Source organism: Nipponia nippon, unplaced genomic scaffold, assembly GCF_047370975.1.
Source record: "Nipponia nippon isolate SJK-2023a ecotype South Korea unplaced genomic scaffold, ASM4737097v1 scaffold_1, whole genome shotgun sequence".
Classification (NCBI taxonomy): Eukaryota; Metazoa; Chordata; class Aves; order Pelecaniformes; family Threskiornithidae; genus Nipponia; species Nipponia nippon.
In genome coordinates, this window is record NW_028262290.1 from 103,035,298 (window position 1) to 103,055,622 (window position 20,325).

The 20,325-nt window shown below is 50.4% G+C and overlaps 1 protein-coding gene across 5 annotated transcripts in view; it reads left to right on the plus strand.

Moving 5' to 3' along the window:
• The window catches only part of NFATC1 (nuclear factor of activated T cells 1), a 116,721-nt gene that overhangs the window by 3,072 nt on the left and 93,324 nt on the right, over positions 1-20,325 (plus strand). For 4 of the 5 annotated variants that reach the window (XM_087765130.1, XM_087765149.1, XM_087765168.1 and 1 more), the window contains exons 2-3: positions 6,389-7,487; positions 16,797-16,956. In XM_087765130.1, the coding sequence (XP_087621256.1) occupies positions 6,389-7,487; positions 16,797-16,956 (1,259 nt within the window). Of the gene's footprint in view, positions 1-1,252; positions 1,385-6,388; positions 7,488-16,796; positions 16,957-20,325 lie in introns of those variants that run through there. The other variant, XM_087765140.1, reaches the window with a different exon arrangement.

Here is a 20,325-nt window from a genome sequence, read left to right on the forward strand (position 1 = left end):
TGCGAGAGACGGGACTGGAGCGCGGCTCGTCCCGGCGAGGAGGGGAAAAAGCATAACGGGCTCTGATGGAAAAAAAATGTGTTTTCCTGGCACTTTGTAACGGAGATTTCAGCCATAAGCCTGGAAAATGGTATTCCCTGAGTTTATAAGGGAATACCATTTCCATAACCGCTTCGAAAAACTATTCCTCTTGAAACCCGGCCTGGAGCTCGGGGAGCTCAAGAGCCGGGGCGAGCCGAGCTGCTGGGGCGGGGAGCGCCTTTGCCTGGCGGAGGCTTTTCAAAGGGGCCGCTATAACCGGACAGCAGCGCGTTTCTGAACAGGGGGAGAGTCCGATTTATTTTCCTAACTGACTTTTGACCCGTGCCAGCGGGAAAGGCGGCAGGCCGGGGGAGCGCCCCGCCGCCCTCGCCGCCACCGCGGCCCTCGGGAGCGCGGCCTCGGCCCGGGGACCTTTCCCTCCCCGGCGCACGGAGGCGGCCGGTAACGTTACGAGTCCCGCTTTAATGCGCTTTTTATAGCAGTTGGCACTAGTGGGTGCTGCAACTAAGTGAAATAAATAATAAATAAATGAAAGCGAAGCCTCCTGGCTCGCAGACGCGGCGCGGCGGGGACCCTCGGAGGAAGCCTTAGCAGCCCTCGGCGAAGAGGGGAGCACGCCGGTGTCCCGGCCGGGCGGGCAGACCCGCCCCCCCCGAAGCCCCCCGGCCGATGGCGGGAAGCGCCGCCGCTGCCCCGCTCCCTTTGGCGGGAGCCCGGCACCTGCCTCGTTAATTACCGCCGGGCGGGAGCAGGTGAAGCCCCGCTGCCCGGCTACCCCCGGCCTCCCCATCCCGCCCCCCGGGGAGCCGGCGAGCCGCGGCTCTGGGGTCCCCCCCGGTGCCGGACCCCCGGGCAGGGGGGCGCAGCCGCGGCCCCGGAGGGGCTCCCCGCGGCGCGCAGGCTGCGCTGGAGGGGCCGAGCCCGGGGGGGGGCCGGGCGCCGCCGTTGTTTGCATCGACCCGGAAACATCAACAGCGGGCGGGAGGCGGATCAGAGGCGGCGGCGGCGGCGGCAGCGAGAGAGGCCGCCCGTCGGGGCCGGGGTCACGTTACCGCCCGCAGCGGCCGCCGTCCTGCGCCTCGCTGGGGCTTGCGCGCAGCCCGCCGCCGCCGGGGGGGAGCTCGGCCCGGCTCGGCCCGGCCCGCCGGCAGCAGCAGGTGTCCGGGCGCGACGGGGCGGGCCCGACGGGGCGGGCCGGGGGCTGCGCCGCCGCCGCCGCCGCCGCCTGGGTGCCGGAGCGTGGCGGGGGTCGCGGCGGGAGCCATGACGGGCGTGGAGGCCGAGCAGGAGTTTGACTTCGATTTCCTCTTCGAGTTCAAGCACAGCGACGAGGGCGGCGGAGGTGGGTCGCGGCGGGGCGGCCGGGGCACCTCCGGAGGTGCTGGCGGAGAGATGCTGCGGGGAGCCCTCCCCTGCGCAGCCCGGTTCGGGAAGGGGGAAGGTTATCCCCCCCCCGCCCCGGGGGAGCGCGGCCGGGGGCGGAGGAGCCGGCGGTCCCGCCCGGCGGGGTCGGCCCGGCCCCGGGCGGCGCTTGTCGCCTCCGCCGCGCCGGGGAGCGGCGAGCGGGGCCGCGGCCGCCGGGAGCGAAACCCTGCCCCGCTCCCCCTCGCCGTGCCCTTGCAGCACCCGGGCGAGCCTGCAAGGGGAGGCGACTCGGGGGGCGGCCGGCGCCTCGTTTCGGAAACTTCGGGACTGTTGGAGCTCCCGAAACCCCCGCCTCGCGGGCGCGCAGGGCTGCCCCCGCCGCCGGCCGCCGGGGGGGAGCGGGCTGTCCTCGCAGGCTGCCCGGCGCTGGCGGGGGGCCACCCCCTCCCACCGCCCCCAAAGCCCCCGCGGGGTGGGAGCGGGGATCTGGGTCTCGCCCCTTGCAGAGACGGGCCGGTTCCAAACCCGCTTCTTGCCAAACCCCCCTCCCTTCCCCCGTGAGCGGGAGCTTGTTCGGCTCGGGGTTTAGCTTGAAGGTCATCCGTACATAAAAATAACGGGCCTGAATTTGTCGCGGGTCGCACCGTTCCCAGCGCCCGTGTCTCGGCCCGGCTGCCTTTTTTTATGACTTCTAGCAATACTGGAGGTGGAAACGGGGCGAGCAGCTCTGGAAACGAGAGAGAAAGTTGTCGTTTCCCGGTGTGAGGTTGCCGCTGCGGCGCCGGGGGTAGCTGGTCACCATAAAAAGCTCTCGTACCAGTAGATGATTTAACGCAGCCTGGGCGTAAGGCTGTCTCTGTGTCTTTTGCCTTTAAATTGAGGCAGGTTCCCAAATCCTTGCCTGAGCCTCGCAGCCTGCCAGGACGCAGGGGAAGGCGGGGTGCTCCCCTTCCCCGTGCTCCCCAGTTGCCCGCCTCTCCGGCACGTTGTCAGCGTCCAAATTGTTGTTAGGAGCTTCTCGGTTCTTAGAAAAATGCGGTTTTAAGAGTTTCACACCAAGCTTTTCAGATGAGTGTCCTAGTAATTAGACACCGGGAAAGCGGAGGGGCCTAAGCAAATTAAGTGTCAAAGTCCCGGTGAGAAAAGTACCTAAGTCCATTAGGCAATTTTGAAAGCATGAATTTAAACACAGACCTAGATGTGGCTTCATCTTTAGAAATGTAAAATAGCCCTCACCTGCCCTCACCTTCTCTGAAGCCCCGAGCTGCAGGCGTTCAGCATTCCTATTTAAAGAACGTAAATAAAAACTGATGGTGCCCAGTGCCTTGCAGGATCAGCCCATTAATGACAGAAAAGAATAAAACTTTGGCTCTGTGAAGTTAGAGAAAAAAATAAATCTGAATCTTTTATGTTGTCACAAAGTGAAATGTAATATGTGAAGATGTGCTCACAACGCAAGGGGTGTAATTTCTTGTCCTAGTTATACTTAACGTAAGTGTGGATTTATTGGAACAGAACCATTGCAGACCTGCACTGGTCTATCAGATGCTGAGGTTTGGCTCAAGACATTAAAATACACCATTAAAAGTGTCTTGGTAGTAACTGTACTGGTCCCAGGAGCCTCTGTGTATCATGGTCGTGACAGTGACTCCGTGTTAAAGCGTTACTTTCCTTTCGTCCCTATCAGCACTGTCAAAATACCCTACGCAGCCGCGTTAGGGGATGCAGTTTTGTGCCTTTGTAGCCACCTCCATCTCCCGTCCCTCAAGACTGGCATCTTATTTCTACATCTCATGAGGAAAACGTCAGCATGTTACGAATGCTGACTGTGTATGTGCCTTCGGTGAATTTTGTAAATACAGAAGCTGTGGAGAAGAATGTGCTTTTTCAGAAATTGTAGCTGGTGGTTTTTAGCTCACAAACCGAGGGCTCGGCCCTCTTCCTAGTTCTGGCTTTGGGGCTTTTATATTTGGTGGGCATACTTTCTACATGTTGCCTGAAAATTTAAGTTACCTGAGTATATTTGGAAGGCTTTGAATCTTGCTTCTTTCAGTTTTGAGTACTATTGTGTGAGAAGTTGTATGACATGTTATTTTTCTTGGCCCTTTAAAAGTTGGCTTTTTAAAACTATGCATAGTAGTTCTAAAAGAGGCTATTCCTTGCCATGTGCATTAGGGGAAGTTGTTTCTTTAATTTTTTTTTTATTTTTTTAAAAAACTGGATTCCAAAGGCTGGTCTGAGCCTTTATATTGCCTGTTTGGCCTGGGCTGCAGATCTCCAGCAGACTTCAGTGTTTGAATTTCACCCTGGTCGTGCATTAGATTTTAAGAGAACTTCTGGGTTGGCAGTACTTTTCACGCAGGTATTAATCACCCCTGCTATTTTGTTTGTTTCCCTATTTTATTTTTAATAAAAGGTTTAAAGGCGCTGATCCTGCAGTCAGCAGATGCTGCTGTTGCACCCCGTCTGCAAAGCCGGCCCGGTGGGCGCCGAGCCCGGGCAGCCCGCGGTCCCCTGCCCGGGGCATGCCGCTGCACGCTGGGGACCGGCCGGAGGCGGCACCGGGCTGTGCCGTCTCACCAGCACCATCCGCCTACACGCTGGGCCGGGAGGCTGTGGAACGGCCCGTGGGGCGTACGTGGAAGAAGAGCCTAGCCGGTGCCCCGGCAGCGGTGCGGTGCCAGGGACATCACCTTCCTCTGGAGCTGGAGGAAGCGGCGAAGGGCTCGAAGCTGCCTTGAAGGCGCTGCTTAGACCCTTTCTCTGAGCTAATTTCTGAAACGGAGAAGGTCTTACCACTGTTGTACCACTTTGGGGTTTTTTTTCCATCAAGAGTGAGAGGGAAGCGGTGGCGGTTGTGGTGACACCGAGCGGCGCAGCCATGTGGCAGGGCAGCAACAAAAGGGGACTAATTTTGGATGGAGGGGACTCTGATTCCCCAGGCAGATCTGCGCCTTGCTGTGACCACTGCAGTCGGATTATCCTTGTCAAAGTACCACCTCTTCCTCCATAGTTCCTGCCTGCCTTGTTGTTTGAATAGAGTGTGAACCGGCAGCACGTTTTGAATAATCCAGTGGCACTCTCCGGTGTAATTTAATGACCCTTCCTCAGTAAATGGGCAGCCTCTGAAGGCAGACTAGAGAGCGAGTTCAAAAGGTGCTGTTGCTCATCGTTCCTGACTGTTACCTGGCATGACATACGTCGGCTGGAACATCGCAGAGTTGCCGTGAAACTGCCACAGCACATTAATTTTTCCTAAGTACCGTTTGCCTTGGAGTCGTTGCCAGCGAGAAAGGCGAGCGCGGGATTGCCGGAGGATGACACCAGAGAGGGCTGAGCTGATAAACAAAAGAAAGAGAATAGCTGGCTGCGCTGGCTGGCGTTACCAGCTCGGAGGCTCGTTTGCATCTGCAGCGCTCCCGGGGAGCGGGTCACGTTGGGAATAACAGCTGCAGTAATTAACGTGGCTTTTCCGTATCTCCCTAGGGAAGGTGGGCAAGGGTGACTGCCAAGGGAGCTTCCCTCCCGGCAGGGAAGGGGACGGGCTCCCCGGGTGGACCAGCTGTGGCCGGGGGGGGACAGAGTTTCCCTCTGTCCTGCAGGAAAGCGCTGCTGCTGTAATAAACCTCAGGGAAGGCCGATGCGCTGCAAGCGCAGCTTGGGGCCGGAGCTGGGTGCGTTTCCAACCTGCTGAGAGGAACCCACAGAACAGCATTACCCAGACTCGAAGTTCAGCGTCCGTTGTCCCTGATGGAAAGGTTTTGCTGTCTTTTCCCAGTAAGGCAAGAGGTACTGGCATTAGGGGCTCTGGCCCGTGTGTACCGGTGACACAGAGCCTCCCTGTATCAGGAAGCACGGGGTGGATGACTCCTGATCCCACCACTGCTCAGAGCACCAGGGGCACGGTGCCCTTGGCTGAGGGCTGCCCATCTCCCCTCACATGGCCCACCGGTGTCTCCGGGTGGCAGAGAGAGACACACGTGCAGCCCCGGGACGGGGGAGCAGAGCTGAAGGAGTCCCTTCAGCAGGCCGACAGCGAGGCGAGGCAGGGATGGTCTGCTGCGGACCAGCTTTGAGGTGCTGGTCCCCATAGCAGAGCAGGGATGGAGGCACGCAAGGGCCGGTCGTTCCCCTGTGCTGGGTCAGGGAGCCCATCGACACAAGTCTGTGATGTGGTCTGTCACCTTCCAGGTTCTCCACACCAACTGCGCAATTCTGCTGTTGCTTGTGTACACCCAGAGGTGTTAAATGGTTAGACCGTTGGCCAAGAGCGCGCTGCTGGCAGCGCACAACGTGGCGCGCGCAGTAACCAGCAATTTCAGTGGAATTTCAGCTGTCGTGGAGCAGTGAGAGATCCGTGTTTATCTTTCACCTGGCCTCTGCCAGTTGGGCTGGAAGATAAGTGGTCCCAGAAAGCAGAGCAGGTCAATAGATCTGTCTTGTTCCAAAATCCTAGTTAACTGGAACCAGTTGGAAACTTACTGTAATGGAAATTTCAGTTGTGTATAATTTTTTTAACAGAACGCAGTTGATCACGTTCTTCGCTTTAGTCTGCCTCCGCTTTTGTTTTCTGTCCCGTGTTTTTTGTGTATTCCAACTTTTCAGGGAGGGAATTAGGCTCACTTATGTAAAAGCACGTCTCTTGAGCAGCACTGCAGTCCCTGAACGCTGAAGCAACGTTGTTTGAAGACTCCATTTTTTGCTCTGAAGGTTCACATAAGAGTGTCCTTCAGGCAAACTCGGTCCGTGTACATCCCCCTCCCAAGATTGCTTGTCTGGTGCTGGAAAATTAGTGGCATTTTCAAGGAGGCCAGTCTGCAGCTTCCCCCCTCGCGTGGCACGCCCGTGGGCTGGGTTGTTAGGGAGAGCTGTGCTTCTGTGTGTTGTGCCGTGTCCCTCCACTCCAGCTGGGCATGTTACTGAGTGAGTATATTTGTGCAGCACCTCATATCATTCTTTTTTGTTTGTTTGTTTTTTCCAGAACACTATAATTATACATCTTCAAATGTAAATGCTGGCTTGCCTCTAAATGTGGCCCATTCCTCATTGTCAACTCCATGTCATGGCCTTCAGACATCGAATCCCGTCATTTCAGTTGTCCCATCGACAAACCATCCTCCTGGATACGGAGGACACATAGACAGCGGGGCCTCCGAGTATTACCTGCCACCAAACATCAGACCTAATGGAGCTCCAGCCCTAGAGAGCCCTAGAATTGAGATCACTTCTTACATGGGACTTCATCATAACAACAACCAGTTTTTCCACGATGAGGTTGAGGAGGCCATCCCAAATGCCAAGCGGTCGCCTTCCACTGCCACTCTGAACTTACCGAACATCGAGGCGTACAGAGACCCATCCTGCCTGAGTCCAGCGAGTAGCTTGTCTTCCAGAAGCTGCAACTCCGAAGCGTCTTCCTACGAGTCCAACTACTCGTATCCGTACACTTCACCCCAGACCTCTCCGTGGCAGTCCCCATGCGTCTCCCCGAAGACCACCGACACAGAGGAGGGCTACCAGCGCAGCATGGTGGCCTGCACTTTGCTCAGTTCCCCGAGGCACTCTCCGTCAACGTCTCCCAGGACAAGCATCACGGAGGAGAACTGGCTGGGGGCTCGCAACTCCAGGCCTCCGTCTCCCTGCAACAAGAGGAAGTACAGCCTCAACGGCCGGCAGACCTCCTACTCCCCGCACCACTCCCCCACGCCTTCTCCGCAAAACTCGCCGCGGGTGAGCGTCACGGATGAGACGTGGCTGGGGAACACCAACCAGTACACCAGCTCCGCCATCGTCGCCGCCATCAACGCCCTCACCACCGACAGCACCATTGATATGAACGACGGGATTCCCATCAAGTCGAGGAAGACCGCCATCGACCACACCCCGTCCATGACTCTCAAAACTGAACCGGCTGGCGAGGACCACGGGACCATATCGCCAACTGCCGATTTGTCACCAGAAGACTTCTCCAGCTTTCAGCATATCAGGAAAGGAAACTTCTGCGAGCAGTACCTGTCCGTGCCACAGCATCCCTACCAGTGGGCCAAACCAAAGTCTCTGTCTCCGACATCCTACATGAGGTAAGGAACCCTGACTTAGAGGACAATCCTGATAATATCTTTATTGCATGCTTTTTTTCCCTCCTTCCCCTTCCCGGCTCTGCTTCCTGCCAAATCTGCCCATTCCACTTAGCCCTATCTTGTGACTCTGCCTCTGTTGTTGGTGTGGCGTGACCACGAGTAAAGCCTTGAAGGGTTAAAGAGGCTGTTCTAGGAGCTGGCCGTGCATGGGTTGTAACGGGTTATCTGCTTCCTAGGGGATGAGCCCCAGCCCGGGCAGTCTGGAAGTGGGGTATGCAGAGGCTCGTCAGGCAGCAGGACAATTTGGTGCCATCAGACCAGTGGCTTTACTTAAATAGTTCATCATGTCTTAGTATGTTGTTATTGCGGAACAAGGAGATGGTCTCATTATTGTGGCTGTTACAGGGCCTACATTTACGCTTTATAGACAGTGAATACAAACAGGACAGGAATATGGTTCTTTTGTGCATTATTTCTGCTTTTACTTCACTTCATCTGAAAGCTGCTTATCAATCTTCTTTTCCTGTCTGTGTTGGACAGTGATTTTCTTTTTTCCCCCTTCCCCACCATGTTTATGTTTAAAGAAGAAAACCTTATTTGTCAGCTGATAATGTACTGGTCACATTTATTTATCACCAGAGGACTCCAGGTAGGAAGCACCACAGGATAGCCAGAATTTGAGTTACATCCATTGCTTTCTCTTTCGGTCTCAGTTATGGTCTTTATTTTGAACTCTTCTGAAGGCTGTATACGCAGAAGCATGTGGTGCAGGAAGAGCGTTTGGCTTTCCAACAGTTTGCAGGCTGTTCCCAGTCCCTGGTTGTGACAGCCACCCTGTCTCCTCTTCCTCCCCAAGCACACCTGGCTTCTTGCTTGGACAGCAAAGCTGTCTTTCTCAAAATGAAAGAAGTGGGCACATAGCTGAAATGTCATTAGCGATACATTCCCTGGCTCTCAACCTTGCCAGTCTCACTTTTCTCCAGCCATGCTCTCTCTGCCATGTGCTGTCTCCCAAAACTGAGACTGAGCGGTCCATGGCCCTTTGTGTTACAGCATGTAGTGCTGTGGTCCCCTTCCTCACCGTTCTCCTCCTCCTCCTCTCTGCGTTGCCCAAGCTCCTTGCAGGACCCTGGCTCAATTCAGCGCTGGGAAATGCAGCAACCCCTCTGGGTCTGGCCGAGCCATCCAGAGGTAGGCACTCGCTGCCTTTCGGAGCTGGGATGGAGACTTCTAACACCAGGCAAATCCTTCAGAGCCGTCCCGTGTACTTAGAAAAAGCCTTTTATGTTCTCCCACTGAAGTGCCAAGTAGCCCGTGTTCATCAGAGAGGCTGGCTGTGGGTTTTTGCCAAAGACTCCAAGGGCAATAGCAGGACAGTTTGACCAAACAGGCTTTTATCTCTCCGTTGCAGCGAGCGGCCCGTAGGCGCTTTGCTGCAGTCCATCAGGAGGCACCCGGCATGCCTGTGCGCTAACACAAACAAGAAAGGTGAAGCGTACAAAACGGAGCCCCACTACGTTGTGTATTTAACATTTTTTCCACTGTTTTGGTCTTGTATAAAATATGTTTCCTGATTCACAATATGTTTCCATGTGATCTCATTAACTCGTGCTCTAGGGCAGTTGGAAGTTACTGTCGAAATGTGATTTTAAGTTATTTTACCAATCAGATACACTGACCGTGCTTCCTTCCACCAAAAATACCTCTCGTTTTATGTATATGAAAGTGTTGGGCAACTAAGCACGGACGTCAACAGGATCACAGCCTACGCAACAGAAACTATGTTATTTTAAATCTTTCCAAAAAAATTGGTTAAGAATTTGTCACAACAGCGCTGGATTTTTTTCCTGTTATGTTACACATCTGTTCTATTTCAAACGTGAGGGCTGGAGGGGTGGGTTCCAACAAACAACTCGGGCTCCAAAATCTACCTGGTCATAATGATTTCGAGATAACCAGATTTGATTACCTCCTCTGTCTCTTCCTGAATACGCAGTGCAATTTTCATCAAAAGCCAGCGTGCCTTGGAAAATCACTGACGCCTTTCCCTCCCTCTCTTGCATCCCCGTCTCTTTGGGGGCAGGAGGGAGCAGGCTCAGGCAGACCGGCGGCCGGGTGCTGTCTCCTTTCCCGGGGTTTTATAGCAGGCATCAGTCTAAAAGGGAATCTGCTTTTTTGTATCGTTTCTAAAATCAATGATGTTTTTCATTTGTCGTAATTAAAGCTCAAGCCGCTTTAGGCTTTTCAAGTCCCGGAGCAAGGGAATAATGAGAGTGTATCATAAGAGTATAATAACGCCTGCCTTAACAGAAACACAGTCTTTCTGTGCCTTGTGCTTCTCTTGGTTACTTATGAGGGCTGTGGGCTCAGCCCGGTCCCCTGGCCGTGGGCTCTTTGGAGCGGGTTCGGGCTCCCACATCCCCCTCAGGGGCTATGAACTCTGTTCCTGCATGGCACTCGGCACGCGGGTGCTGAGGATCGCAAGACGGGGTGGGAGGGCAGAGCCCGACCCCGCAGCCGAGGCTGAAGCTGCACAGGTCAACCCAGGTCTGCTGGGGCTTGGTCTGCGGTGCTTCGGTTGCAGCCCAGGGCCTCACACCAAATCTTTGGATGTAGAAAATATTTAGAGATCAAGCAGAGATTTTCAGGAGAAGCTCTGGAAGAAACCCTGAGGTAGCGATGGGAATCGTACCTTTTCCAGACCAAAATGGATTACCTAAATGTACCAGTCCGCCTCAAAAACTACTGGAGGTGCATCATTACGCAGAGAGTCAAGAGATGGTCTTTGTGAAATTCTGCTTTAGCTTTTAGCTCCAAGGTCTTTTTTTTTATTTCGGTATTTATGCATTTTGCTGTCTCACTCAAATGCGAGAAGTTTCTGTCTGGAGTCCCTCTTTTATAGTTAATGTAGCAAATAGTTTAAAAAAACTCGAACCACACACTCTACTGGGCAGTTGTCATGCAAGCAGGTGATGCTCTGTGTTTCTCAAGCCCTCTCTGGCTCAGTTGTGTTCCTTTCTGTGATGTTTCTCCATCTCTCCTCAGTGCTGTGTAATGCAGAATCTCTCATGGGCAAAAGCATGTCAAAGCCAGAATGGAAGTACAGGACCGGATTTCTGCCCTTGGGTATGGGGGCAGTGTTAGTGACTATTTCCAAAACTAAAATCCCATGGTTTATTTTTTACCCGCTCATTAGCATGTCCTAAATCGTCCTATATTGCACCAAGAAGTATAGGCGCTCATGAAAGTGCCGGATTTCTGAGTATCTTACACATTTTTTATGACTTCCTCTTCAGCCGCTGTATTTGACTAAACACAACCTGAAATTTCCTAGAGACAGTTTCTTACTCGTTGAGGAGTAATGCGTTGTAGTTATTTCAAGTGTCATCAGTTTAATCCAAGAAGTGTGTTGGCCTTTAACACTTCAGTTTTCATTAAATGTAGTGTTTTTTGGGGGGAGGGGGAGGAGAAATGGTTGGGTTTGTTGGTTGGGCGTATGGCATGTATGAGGTGTACCACACCAAAAGGAGCTTCCAGGAATAGACGCCCAGTTCCAGGTGGCTTATAAAAGCTCCCTCTTGTACGGTTTATTTTTTTTTTAACTGTTGAAAGCCACATTTTCTTTAGCTGCAGTCTCTTTTTCAGCCTCAAAAATATACATGTATGTTCTTGACCTCACAGACACAGGGTCATGTAGTTTTACATATGGAGGCTCCAGTTTGCACCTAGAGAATGTATGGCTGGATACCTGTCTACCAGTTGCAAAAGCACATTTGGTAAAAGCCAAAAGTCTGCGTTGATGGGCTTGTTTATTTTTTGTGGATTTTTTGGATTCTGCTTTTGTGACTGCGACAGTATTAAACTCAAGCATGCAAAAATTGTTCATTGAGGGCCCAAATCATATGGTTTCCTTAAAAGTCATGATTTTAAAATGTTGCATATTTTTTCCTTCTTTCTTTTGATCTGTGGTCTTTTCAGATGCTCTTGATGCTTTTCTTTTTTGTTTGTTTGTTTTTTGGTTTTGTTTTTTTTTAAAAAAAAATAGATGTTTTGGTCCAGATCATGAGGTAGAGGACAACCTTACTTGGGAGAAGTTAAGTTTCTCAAGAAATTGGGGTTTCCTGAAGGTGGAAAAGGGCACCAGCTGTCTTAAGAAGAGATAGGCACCGGTGCGGCAGCACCGGATTTGCCAGCCTGCGCGTTCCTGGCAAACGTGTGTGCTTAATGGCGAGCGGGAGGAAGTTCCTCAGACAAAGCAGAGGCAGGGCTGTCTGGGCACCACCCGGTGAAGCGGGGACTTGGGGCTGCGTGTCGGTGACCATCTCCTGGGACTCATTAGTGTTAATTGGGGGGGCGGCGGGAGCGGACAGGGAAGAGCCTGCAACGCCTCTAACTCTTTCTCTCTCCTGCTATATTCATGCTGGATGGGGATATTTAGATGCTTCAGCAAGTTCGGCTTGCCAACACGTAGCAGCGGCTTTTGGTTACGTTAGGTTGCTGTACCATAAGGCTGAAGACCGCTTGGAAGCCTGTCTCAGTAAACTGATTTTTTGTTTGTTTGTTTGATTTAATCCTCCCCACGCTTTCTCCTGACTGTTTTTCAGTTCATTCAAACGCCCCTGTGAGCATCTTATTAACAGCCTTCCTTCACCAGCTCGTTTTAGCACTGCATGGTTCTAAATTCAGAAGGAGCAGAGATGCGATGCCAGCCGCTTGTTATCTCCATTCCTGCTGCAATAGTTTCTTGTTCTTCCTCTAAGCCAACAAACGCAAAATTTCCCATGCAAATCGATCTCTGGAAGTGAAATTTCAGGAGGGTAGTGTTAAGTATTATCTGGGAGCATGACGATGACTCGCGTTTTCAGACTTCAGCGTGAGGAATTCCAGTGCGCCGCATGCACTCCACGGAGCAGCTACTTGCTCTGCATGCCAGCAAAACCCAGCCAAGTCTGGGGTGGGATGCAGCATCTATTTTAACAGCTCACAGCCAGATTGCTTAATTGTGACACAGGAAATTAAAAAAAAAAAAAAAGAGATAGAAAAATCTGCCCACGTTAACTCATAGGTGAAATACAAAGCAGGTATATTTTTCTGACCACAACCAAGTTGGTGGACACATAGGCACATCGTTGTTTTCTTGCTCTTTGAAAAAACACACAAGCATCTTTAACAGGCATCCGCTTCGATGTGAGACACAGGTAATAAATAATAAATCATAACCGTGTTTGCATTTGGTGCAGAGTTGGAGCAGGGGCAAGATAGCAGCCTGGTAAAAATTTCAGCAGCCCTGTGATTTCTCTAGTTTATGTTTTTGTTTCTAAAGGAACACTCCCTGTTAAAAAAAATAAGTTCAGTGCAGGGCACCCAGTCTCAGCCACGCTCCTTCTAAGTCACTTGCTGTAGTTTAGGCGCTGAACCACACTGACCATCCTGCTCTCCCAGGCAGCGGCTTGCGCCGCTGTCAGGCGGCTGTCTGGGGGAGATGGCTCCATGCTGTGGTACTTGGCCAACGAGCAGGGTTAGTCCCTGTGCGAGACCGGCAGTTGTTCTGACACCTTTTGCACAGCAGCCTAGTTAAGGACAAAAAAAAGTTTGCAAATCTCTTTTTCAAGTGGCCTTGGGCATCTAGTAGCTTAGAAAGTGCAATGGTAATTTAATTCCCAAATGCATAACAGTCATGTGAAAATGGGGCTTAAACACTTTTGCAAAGTGTAATAGAAATTTTTGGCTTTGTTTCCTCTCTGTCTATATTCCAGTGTGCTGCTTACTATCTTTTTTTTTTTTTTTTTTTTCTGAATTTGATAAATGTTTCTGCTAAAGGCAGAAGTCAGCCAGACTGGATAATCTGGTTTTGATTTAATCATATTGTGTATCTGGTGTATGCAAAATAAATCACTATTCATCTGTTTTGTAATCTGATTTATGTAGGACGGAGTTACATTGAGTGAGTTTTCTACAGCCTAACACCAGGTCTTGTGAACCAGCCTTGAAACAACTGTCCCTCGTTACAGCAGGACACGTAGAAAGGAATGGGACAGGTTTTCCATTGGCGGAAAATTCGATCTGAGGGAAATACACCAATGTATATTTGATAGGAAGACTGCATGAAGACCTTTTCTTTCTCCTCTTGACCCCTGTGGAGGGGCTCTTCTCCCCTCCGCGTGATGCTGGCTAGATGAGGTAGTTTGGCCCTTTTCAAATTGATAAGGTTTATTTGCAGCAACCAGATTTGATTTTACCAGTGCACCATTTGCTTGGTGACTTTTTCCTTTAACCACGTTTAGCTGCAGGAAGTTAAGTGCATGATGAAGATAACCTAACATAGGAAATAGCTCTGACAGCCCCAGCCCATGACACTGTTAAATGCATCACTCTGCTTCCTTTATCAGGAAAACTGCCATTAATTGTCAATTTATAATTGGGCAGGTGGTATTTTGGAATTTCAGTGATAGATTGCAGGCTAACAGCAAACTGTATTTTTATTTTCAGGCTTTATTTGAGAACATGAATTTTACAACTTAATTATACTGACATTTTCAGGTGCTGATTTGAAAGGGTTTTTTGTGGGGTTTTTTTCTTTGTTTTTTAAAGAGATGTAATTAGTTATGGAACTATTACTTACTTCCATGTGTCTTAGAAAAAAAAAAAAAATCCCTCTTCACTTGAGGGCTACATGCTGCCCGTCAGAGTTGTCCTTTTTAATTAAGTGTTAAAAATTTCTAATCTGATAGAAGTTGTGTCCTCAGAAAAAAAAAAAAAAGATCCATCAAGTGACAATTTACTTAAAACCAGAAACATCTGTTTAAAAATGTGTGCTGATCATCACCAGGAGAGAGACAGCTGTTTTGCTCTGCTCTTTGTCATTTATCATTAGTCAAATTGGTTTATCCAGGATTTTTTTTTCTAGGGGGGGACGACTTTTTCATACTAAAGTATGTGTACCTATCGTGCTAGGCAAAGAATAGTGGCTATATACAATGGCCAATTGCCTGTAATTTTTTGCTGTCTCTTTGCTCTTTGTACGAGTGGCTAGTAGCAGAAGAGCTTCTCCTCGCCCTCAAGGTGGGCCCTGGCCACTTTGGTAGAAAGGCTTGCACAGGAGCTCGGAAGATGTAGCATCCTGCCTGTAGCCAAGGCTGGGGCTCCTGTGCCTGGGGAGACAGTAGCCAAATTCAGGATTTGTCCCTGGCAGGGTCTTGCCTCTGCAGAGCGTGCCCCGCGGGCTCCTGCTGGATCCAGACGTTTATGGGAGCTGGGAGCCCTCACAGAGGCAACATCTTTCTTTTGGATGAGCTCCCATTTGGGCTGAGCTGGGAGCTGTACGGTTACCACCTTCTCTCCCCCTCTGTTATTTTTGAGGATGCTCCATGTCCTGAGGGCTGGAGAGCAGAGTAGCTGGAAGTTTGGAGCCTGCAACTCGCCAGCAAGCCGTGCTGGGGTAGCAGGGGGTGCCCGGGGTGAGGGTGGTCCTGGTCCTCACCCAGGGCTGGGACTCAGTGGCTGCAGCTGACCCCTGTAATGCGTGTAGTGCGTGTCTACAGGCATTCAAATCACATGGCTCAAATTGGCAAATTTATAAGCAGTGAATAAAGATAATGTAGAGAAACTTAGCACCACCTGAAGTCCCGTCAGTGTATATTCACGTGTGCACTAGCAGATAGGAGTTAAATATGCTGGTGATAAAGGGCTCGATAAGCACTTAAAAAACCAAAACGAAAACAAAAACAAAACCAAAACAAAGGCAAAGCAAAAAAAAAAAACCCAGTGCAAGTGGTTAAAGTCTCTGGCCCTCAGTGGGAGGCAGCAGGGATGCTTTGGGGGATGTGAAAGCCATAATACCTGCGGAGCCGAAAGTGCGCTAGGGTAGCGTGTGGATCACAGGGACAGTAAAATGGAGTATTCAGTCTCCAGCTGAATATGTGCTTGTAATATATGCATCCAGCGCGGAAGCTCTTTTGCATCCTTTCCCTCCCAGCCAGCTCATTTCAGGCGTGATTCACACTGTTCAGACTGTCCTTGCACCAGGGCTATAGCAGCAAGGCATGGAACCGGTAAATCCCCAGCAGCCAGCCCCCTCACAGACTGGGGCGAGAGCTAATTAGCCCTTCAGCTTCCTCGTCTGCGGCAGGATGAGCCCTCTCACCACGGCAGGTAGCCCCGGTCCGTGGCGACAACAGAAGAGTCGAGGGCTGTGATTTTCTGTTTGCTGGTCATCTCCTCCAGGCTGATGGGAGAGAGAATAAAGTTTGATATAAGAGGACAGGGTAGGATGTTGCGATTGTGCCGTTTAACTACTTGTAAAGGCTTTTGAAGGACATCTGGTGAGGAGAATTCACCAAAGGAGAGAATATACACTAGACATAAAATTAGTGTTTTCATCACAAAGCTTTTTGCTTCGATTTTTAAGATCAATATATTTGTCTCATGCCTAACACTGTTTCAACAGTGCTTGTTTGTTTCTTTTTCTTTTTTTTTTTTTTTTTTTTTTTTACCCCAAAGAGTCAACTTGGCATTTCTTACAGCCGAGCTCTGCTGACTATTTTCAAGTGTGGTTTTACACTGGAAGTGGGTTTCTAAGAATGACACTTCCCCACCATCGCATGCTGTCGGGCCTGCTTGCTTGTGTGATGGTAATGAGTCCTTAATATTTTAGTTAATTGCAGAGTCAATACAGGGCCGGAAGAGCAAGCTGGATTTTCTTCTGGCTTGCGCGTCATCATTAGTAGGATTTGTAAGCAAGTTCTGACTTCAGAGCTTGCTCCCTTGCAGTGCATGAACCAGAAAGAGACCGGCTTCGCTTTGAGACTCTCTGACATGTTTTGTGTTGGGAAGGAAGCTGGGAAATGGTTTTTTTTCTTCTTTCCGCTCCCTGTAAACTGAGCAGATTTGTTGAAATCCATTAGATTCATTAAATGCAGAACTCCTCCAGAGCTGGTTTGGCATTCACTTCCACAGCAGAAATCCTCTTCCTTAAATTCCTCTGCATCTTTCTGCCTGCCTTTCTCCTTTTGGTTCAAGAATCAATATATTAAGATATTTGCAAGCTGTGTCTTAACATTTTTCCATTTTGTTTACAAACGGGATAGCATCTGGGCCATCAGATATGCTCAACCCATAAATCTTCATAAAATAATGATTACCTTTTAAATTACTTATGTTGTGGCATTATCCATATTGATGAAATTTTAAATGTAAGATGGTGAAGGATGAACTGCGAAACATGGTCTCTAAAGTAATAGTGCTGGATGCTTGTGGTTTGTGATAGTGTACTTGATGTTAATTTTTAATACGTTTTCCTTTCCATTATAGCCCATCCCTGCCTGCCCTTGACTGGCAGCTGCCATCTCACTCAGGACCTTATGAACTGCGTATTGAAGTGCAGCCGAAATCCCACCACCGAGCTCATTACGAGACGGAAGGCAGTCGAGGGGCTGTGAAGGCGTCTGCGGGGGGCCACCCTATCGTGCAGGTACCAAAACGCGTAACGAGCAGCACAGGGTGTTTATCTTGGCGCTCTGTGGCGAGCGCCCTTTCTTCTCCAGAACCGAAAAGCGGTGGGAGATTTTTCCTGTCCTCAAAGATTACTGTGCATGTGTGTGCCTTAGAGTGTATTTTAACCTGGATCGACAAGCCTTTACTGAAAACAAGGCAAGAGCATCCACTTGCTCTTAGCAGTGTGAATACGGCACAAGCAGATTGCTGCTCCATCCGTGTACGACTTAGCAAGCGTTCAGCTGGCAAGAGGTGACCACGGACCTATCTGTGCAGTCTGATTTCAGACATGCAGGTTATACTCAGATCAGCTGGGGACGTGCCTCAGTACGCTTAGTCCTTAACTTGTGGTTGGATTAATCAGAGCTGTGAACATGTCGGAGGGCAGAGCCGTAGCAGGGACGTGGAAGTATGTCGCTGGTTTGGACGTTGCAGTGAATGCTGAGCAAAGCGAGGCTTTTTGAGTTTCTTCTGTTTAGTTCCTTAAACCCTTCCAGCCGCTCTGGAAACCATCTGAGGTCTGAATCTAGTTTCATGAATTCTACCGAACTCTTCAGTTACTGTATATAAAGCATTTAATTTAATAACACTGTAAACTGACCCTTAATTCATTTACATGACTAGTCTCATTCATTTTTAAAGGACTTTCCTCAGGAGTGGGAAGAACAAGATTTAGTTGTTTAAAACAAAAAAAGAAAAAGCAGTGGGAGGGAGCTGACTGTGCCTGCCCCTCCTCAGCTGCTTCTTTCTCACCCAGAAGTTAAACTTCCAGTGCCTTCTGTTGGGGTTGTGACCCGCTGTGCAGCGGAGCCCAGGTTGTATCGCTGCCTGGGTACCGCGGGACCCACGGGTGTCAGGGCCCTGTGTGTGGGAGGGAGGCAGGCGCTGCCACCCTGCTCAGGCTGCTTGGGTTTATGCCGCAACTCCTCCCGCAGCAGCAGCGGCTTGTGGAAAGACCGGACGGCTCGAGATACGACGTACAGACCACACGCAGGGCTCGCGTGCGTCTGTTTATTTGCTGTAAAACCCGGTTAGCAAACACGTTGTTCGAAGGAAGGGTGCGCGTTTGAGATGACATTGGGCGGGGAGTGCCACTACAGAATTTGCCTGCTGCTGCGGCAGCTGAAAAAGGAAAGTGAGGGGAGCCGTCAGCAGCAAACAGTTTGCTCTTTAGCTCTGCCAAAACTCATCAGTGACATGGGATTATGGAAATGACCTGCTGAAAGACAAAAGGTTTTAGCAGAACATTTGTGAATGATATTAAAGAGGGGCTTGTGGCAGACACGCTTGATGACAATTAATACCTACTCTGTTTGTGGCTTGATGCAAGGAAATGTAAATGGGGAGGCATCAATTCGCAGCGGCCAGCCTGGCGTTTAAAGTTTCCTACGTGCTTTTTGGAAAGACTGAATGTGATGCCAGCGTTTAATTGGACTAAATGAGTCCAGACATTTCCCCCCTCATCCCCTGTCTCGGTCTGTCGGGAGTGAGCGTGCTACTTCCAAACAAAAACAAGTGTCAGAAAAGAGGAGAGGAAACTGCGGAAGGGCACGAAGGGAGAGGGGAGGAAGCAGCCAGCCCAAGCCCTGTCAATTGGCTCTACCGGTTTAATAAAGATTAATGTATTTTTCAGTCCTTTTATTACAACCTGAACATCCTTTCCTCCAAAAAGAACAGAAACATAAAAGAGGGCCAGAAAAAGCTTCTCCATGCTGACATTGCTATCCCTGCTAGTTATCTGTTTGAGGAAATACTTAAAAGTTTCTGACTTAGACCAGAGTTGGATGGATGGATGGATGAAAAGTACTTCCAAAAAAGAAAGAAAATACTTATAAATACTTTTTATAAGAGAAAAACTAAGTACTTATAAAGAAGGAAGTACTTTAAAAACAAAGGTGCTTATAAATAAATTAAAGGAGGAGGCGGAAATCTAGGCAGTAACTTCTGATAAATTGGTGACTGAAAAAAGCTGTAAAATGCATCTCTGAATCAACATATTTCCAGATGTTGCAGGTGTTTGGGTCAGGTTTGATTCAGTCCACTGTGTTATACAGAAAGGAGCCCAAGCTTCAAAGTTCAGACCCAGGTGTAAGCTCAAAGAGTATCTTGAGTGTCTTCAGGTGAGAGATTTTGGATCAAGCTTTTCCCTGTAATATTTCCCAGTGTTTTCAATGGTGTTGACGCAGGGGCACCCCTCATAAAAATGCTCTGACCTCTTGCACTACCCTTTTGCATTATTTTTTTTGCCCCTGTGGGCAGTCAGGTCTTTCTTACGTTGCTGCTTGGGGGGAGTTTGCTTAAATTCTGCTTTTGTTAAAGCTCTTCCCCTTTACCTTTGACAAGAGGAGAAGGCGGAGGAGGTCTCTTCCTCCCTTCTCCGTTTCAAACCCCCTCTCACTAGCATCCTGCTTCCCAAACCAGATTTTCTCACAGTAATACTGCCACGTATCTGTAGGGCATGCTAAGGTAGAGAAGTAAATCCAGAAAGCATCCACTGCTCATGGCACGTTCCCCAGCTTATAGGAGATGGAAGGGTCCGAGAATCAAAGGTTTCTGAGGCAGGCATGCTGGACGAGGAGAGTGGTGGTGTAGGAGGGCAGGAGTCCCTCATGGGTGTGACATGAAGTCCAGGGTTGGAGACCAGTTTTTTTTCCTTGGCTCTAGTGGCTCCTCCAGGTTGTTGACTTTTCTCTGGAGCTGGAGAGGGCTGCACGTAAAGCTGAAGAGCTTTGCACTGGGACCCAGCAGCATGCTCAATGCCCGCCGGTCTATGAGATTACTCCTCTCTCCCAAACCTGAGCCTGGGAAAGCGCAGGCAGCGCTGAGCCTGGCAGGCTGCCACGGGGGTTTATGGTGACCCACGGAAGGGGCAAGCCTGGCGGGTGCTGGCAGCTGCCCGCGGCAGCAGTCTTGCCCCGACCTGGTGCTGGAAGGCGCCACTCGCTCCTTATCATCTCTCCATCATCGGCGTGGGGCTTGCTCACTCGGAGACTCCTGCGGGCTGTCTCCCAGGCCTATTTCATGCCAGCAGGATTTCCTATGGATTTCCTTCTGTGGGATGGCTGCACCCTCCCTTCTGTACTTAGGAATGATATGGTTTTGAGCGCTTCAAGCTGCCTGTAAGGGCTAATGAGCCCGGTAATGCAATATTCTTCTCTCTCATGTTTCGCCTTTGCCTGTTTCGGTATTTGGCTGCCATGGCAGCCCCAAGCTATCGCTGTTCTCGGTTGCTAAATGTTTTGAGAGTGGGATGAGCCGGCACACCTAGCGAGCTAAAAATGCTGCAGAAGATTGGCAAACGAGCGGTGCTGGGGAGCGGTGCTGGTGAACTCACGGCTGGCACCGG